The sequence below is a fragment of the Mya arenaria genome, chromosome 17, assembly GCF_026914265.1.
Source record: "Mya arenaria isolate MELC-2E11 chromosome 17, ASM2691426v1".
In the NCBI taxonomy this organism is placed as follows: domain Eukaryota; kingdom Metazoa; phylum Mollusca; class Bivalvia; order Myida; family Myidae; genus Mya; species Mya arenaria.
Window position 1 is genome coordinate 33,934,444 of NC_069138.1, and position 5,077 is coordinate 33,939,520.

The 5,077-nt window shown below is 33.8% G+C and overlaps 1 protein-coding gene across 1 annotated transcript; it reads left to right on the plus strand.

Moving 5' to 3' along the window:
• The first annotated feature begins 2,403 nt into the window (after positions 1–2,403).
• LOC128222885 (uncharacterized) lies at positions 2,404–4,651 on the plus strand. Its single transcript, XM_052932056.1, has 3 exons — positions 2,404–2,802; positions 3,597–3,749; positions 4,374–4,651. Exons 1-3 carry the CDS (start codon positions 2,592–2,594, stop codon positions 4,556–4,558), a joined length of 549 nt encoding a protein of 182 aa, XP_052788016.1. The 5' UTR covers positions 2,404–2,591; the 3' UTR covers positions 4,559–4,651.
• Positions 4,652–5,077: the final 426 nt, after the last annotated feature.

The following is a 5,077-nucleotide window of genomic DNA, read 5'->3' on the forward strand; positions in this document are numbered from 1 at the left end:
TGTTTATATATCTTTTTGTAAAGAACTAGTTGAAATTAGCCGATTCATCATTGTTCTTTTGCAAGATAAACAAAACGTGTAGTCGTCTGCATCGCCGATTCCGAATTTGTTTTTGAATGTTCTCAAAAACTACAACATCAAGAATAACAGACAGTTTACCACATGAAAGCGGAAATCATATGGCGTACCATGGGCTAGGTATTGTTTTAATTTGGTTCAATTTAGTAAAGAAAATATACACAAACATACCTTTTGTTGTGTCAAGATCGCCGTGGTCGTACACATTTGTGGTGACGTCACAATTCTTGCTCCCTCACAGTGATAAAGGACTGTTTCAAATAACATGTTTGTGTTTGATTTAAGTATTTTACTACATGTATTTCAACTTTAAACACATTCTTAATTCTAATTATTTTAAAAATTAAACATATGTGAGTACGTACATATTAAATGTGTTCTGACCATCCTTCCTTTTTTATTTTTTATTATTTTTTAAAACAATAAAATATCCCTTAGTGAATAATAGAAAGTTGAGCGGTAATAAATCCAATTTGATTATCAAACGTTAGTAATATTAGTTTAATCATCATTTCTAACGTTCCTTTTAACTCAAACTATTGGCATTTTATTAAAAATATTTAATGCTGTCAATTATCATATGAAAAACGCGTCCGAAAATATCCAAGGCCCACTTTTACCCACGTGGTTAAATGCTAGTCATATAAACGCAACATTAGACAAACAATATGAAAGGCATACGTATTTCTTATGTTTTCCCCAAATTACTGCAACATAATATCGCTAAGTGAATAAGAGCGGTATAAAATACAGATATCTATGAAACGTAGGTCATATTAGCTTCATCATTGTCTAATTTTCTTTTTAACTTCAGCTATTGGCATTTTATGATTTTTATTGTAATGTTCTCAATTACTCGTGACATGTTTCAGTGATACAAAAGAAATTTCAAAATACAAGTATCTCTGAACGCCCACTACTGTTGCTTTTACGATAAGATGTGCATAACGGGGTTTACAAATAGTGAATCACGGATTAACACGCTGAATAATCATGATATACTATTACAGTTAAAGATAACACTGATCATTTTTTGAAAACTATCAAATAGAAACTGAAAGTAAATTTGCCGAAAATTAAACGGTGCTGAATGTAATTTTGCACCGGACATTATGTCCGTCAGACCAAATGGAAATATACCGGACATGTCCGACCGTCCGTCCGGCACATTTTAATACTATTCATGGCAGATAAAGAAATTTAAACTTCTTTATTATACACATGTAAGTTAAGAACATAACAGAACAGAACAGAACGGGCATTTTATTAAGACTTGTACAAAGTATATCTATAAATCATACAATTTAAATATAATAATATGTCAATGTGTTAATACACCGTTTATGATTTAATAAAAATGTTGTTCAAAATAAATGTTATTGTCGTACAATATTGGTCATAAGTAGTGAAAACATTATAGTTTGAAACAATAATAGTTCAAAATTTCACTAACAAATCTGTAAAGTTTTATTTGAATCAAAATTAAATTTTACCATTCATTTTCAATTTTTTTAATAATTTTTTTTTTTTGCATTTTTCCGGAAATGTTTAAAAAAAAATGTTTGGGTCAAAATATTCAGTACAACCAAATCAACAATGACTTCAGGCTTTGTAGTGATTACAGCTATTTTAAGAAAGATATTTGCATTCTAGTAACCAAGAATTTCTTTATATATTGTCGTTATGGTGATAATTAAAGAAGTCCAACTTCAACACAATTTATTTATTTATGAAACAGCCATATATTGATATATTGTCAACAGACTCTTTAAAAAAAAAGACTCTTGTCTACCTATTACGTGATTACCCAAAGACATGTCACAAAGGATGTATGTTTTATTCCCTAAAATATTGTTCCTCAAAACAAAATAAAACATGAAATTTTGAAACCGTCTTCGTTGTTGACCTTCAATACCCACTTTTGCACTGTGTAAAACCCTTAAATGTCCTTAAATGCATGTAAGACTCTATATTTATATTGTAAACGAGTCCTAAGTACATTAGATTGTTTTAGTGATGTGTTAATGCAATGTTTCTATCATTGTTTTGTTGTTGTTGTTTTTATAATTTAAAATGGGATAAAAATATGCAGAAAAAAATAATTGAGCTCTCCATCCTCAATTTTTCAAAAATGTTATGGCCTAATTCATATCATGAAAGACGATAACAATCCACAAAAGAATGTAGCGAAAATCTTTAGACCGCTCCCGACTCTCTGATAACAAAAACACTTGACCCTTGCTCATAGACGCATACCCTTTATATTGAAACTCACCTACGAATTGTTGATTTATCCGAATATATTTTAACGGATATTTACTTTAATGAAAATAAGATAAAACCCAAATCAGTTACTAATAATAGACCGACGTTACAGCAAACCAAACTTTTTTTATGGACAGGTACCTGTGACAGTTCAAAGCAATTTGACTATATAATACATTTCATTACAGGAACAAGTAATATTTAGTATTTGAAGTGATATTCTGGACGGACGTTTTAAGTGTTAGAAAATGAATCCATATGTGAATGGCGGCTTGGCGCTTGTGGTTTTAGCGGAAGTTTTGGCGATCCTGAGCACGGCGCTGCCCTATTGGTTCCAGGTATCCGTGGTAAATGAAGAGGTGACTAATGCAGGTCTGTTTGAGGCCTGCGGTTCACAGCCGGGAATAGGATCGATATGTGTGGCGTACGGGGGTCAGGTCCAATTTGGGTCAGATATAGGTAAGTACGGGAGATGGGTCGGACTGGGGCAAAAATGAGGTTAGTACGGGTAACGACCACACAATGTTTATGCTTACTTATATTAAGGATACGACTTCGCGATTTTACTGCTATTATATATATAGGAATGACCGCATGGAGTCAAATTCTCAATGCATGTGTTTATATATACATACATACATACATACATACATACATACATACGACCACACGGTGAAAATGCTTGAATATAAAGATACAAATGCGTAATGTTAATGCTAGTATATATAGTTATTACCGCAAGTTGTTTATGCCACTTGGATAGTTATGATCTTTTACAATAATGAGCTATCTGGGATACTTTTTTCATTATTGCGACAATTCTTATGTATCCCTGTAACGACGTCTCGATTCTGACCGAAAACACACGTCCGGAATGCAAGAATGATATTTCTTGCATACCGGACGTGTGTTTCCGGCCATGTGACCTGTGCTGAAAAAACCCATCTTACACCCCCCATGTAAGATGAGTCACGCCCAACAACGCGCCACTTCTTATTTCTTTTATTGTATGGTTTATGAAAAGTATATTATGATATTTCTATAAAGCACAATCCAAAATATATGTATTCAAGACTTTTAATTAAAATTTAAAAAAAAGATCGTAAAAAAACGCGTGTTTTAGAAATTTAAAATTACTGCTCTTTAAGACGTCAGTAAACAACGTCGCACGCGACGAATCGATTTTTCTATCCGTACCGGAAACACATGATAGATACTTCTAATCTGTAATGGTTACACATGTCTTACAACAGGGGAACCCGTATGGCTGAAGGCTGCCCAGGCTATGATGATCCTGTCAGTGATTGCCCATGCCGGCGGCATTGTCCTGGCTGGCATGTACGCCATCAAAGTCCGAGACTGGCTCACCTTAATTGCAGCGTCCACCGCCACAACTTCGGCTGGGGGTAGGTCTAAATTCACCAATGTACATGTAGGTGTCCGAGCATTTTATGAAGGTTTTTTTTACACCCTATTGTCAGAGGAATATTTAAAACCTGCACATGGTCAAGTTAAAATTCTCAAAAATAGGTCAGTCAAACCTTTTATTTTATCATGTCTACTTATAAACACCAAACACTTCTAGATACATGTAGCTCATATTCTAAATCATTTCAGTTTTATTTTACACCCTATTGTCTTTTACTGACCTGCAAGTGGTCAAGTTAAAGTTCGCTTAAGTAGGTCAGTTAAACTTTTCATTTTATCATGTTTTCTTTAAACACACCTGAAACACTTTTAGATACAAGTTTTCAACCTAATTTGTAATAAACCACAAGGCAGATAACCCATGAAAGATAATGTGCACAATGGTGACAAATACAAACTTATGTACTTGTGCGGTAACATATTAACTAATACATTTTATACAAAATTAGATTAAGAGCATGCATACATTTATAAATTAAAGCAACTGTCCGAGCAAATTTACTCTTACTTTTTCGAGTTTATAAAACATCCTCCCTTTTAATATAAGTGCGAAGATGTAATTACCTAGATACATGTAGCTCATATTTCTAAAATCATTTCAGTGGTATTTGGGCTTATCGGAACAGTGATTGCGGGAATCAAGTTTAGCACATTGATCCCTCCTGAAGCCCGTGCAGTAGCAGTCGGAAGCCTTCACGCCGCCTTCGGTCTAGGGGTCGTCGCCATCATCATCGGTACCGCTGCCGCCATTGTCCTGGCAGTCGCGTGGAGACGCCGTGTCTTCTGAAGTTCGAGCTAACGAGGAATTCGAGTCAAGCAAGTTCAAAGCAACGGAATTCGACTATATTATAGAATATACGATCGTTGATGGATATTTCAAATTCGCATTTATATTTAGTAATTATTTTTTATAATAAAATGTGTTTTGTACTATACATACAAAGTGTCATTAAATACGTATAAAACTATTGAGTTCAACGTTGATTTTTGAACAATCGCTATTTTAGGTTTTTGTCCTTAATTATTTTTCTTTAGAATAATGATCGAACATTTCACAAAAGTAATTTGTGAGAACATTCGCATTTAAAAAGATAGGAATACAACCTACATTTTCAGCCAATTGCCTTGCAGATAGGCATTCATTAAGTTCTAGGCTTCATCATCAAAAATCAACTTCGTGAGTGTTTAAAGGTTGGCCTTCTTTCACTCATCCAATTGCTGCGCCAGATTTTGCTTCGACAGTGTGTCAACCAATGAAGTAGTATTTTAAAACAGTTAGGTGGCCTGAAGAAATATTTTAATGATT

Coding starts and splice junctions, on each gene's coding strand:
- LOC128222885 (XM_052932056.1), top strand. CDS start 2,592: ATGAATCCATATGTGAATGGCGGCTTGGCGCTTGTGGTTTTAGCGGAA. Junction 2,803..3,596: donor CCAATTTGGGTCAGATATAG/GTAAGTACGGGA, acceptor GTCTTACAACAG/GGGAACCCGTATGGCTGAAG. Junction 3,750..4,373: donor CGCCACAACTTCGGCTGGGG/GTAGGTCTAAAT, acceptor AAATCATTTCAG/TGGTATTTGGGCTTATCGGA.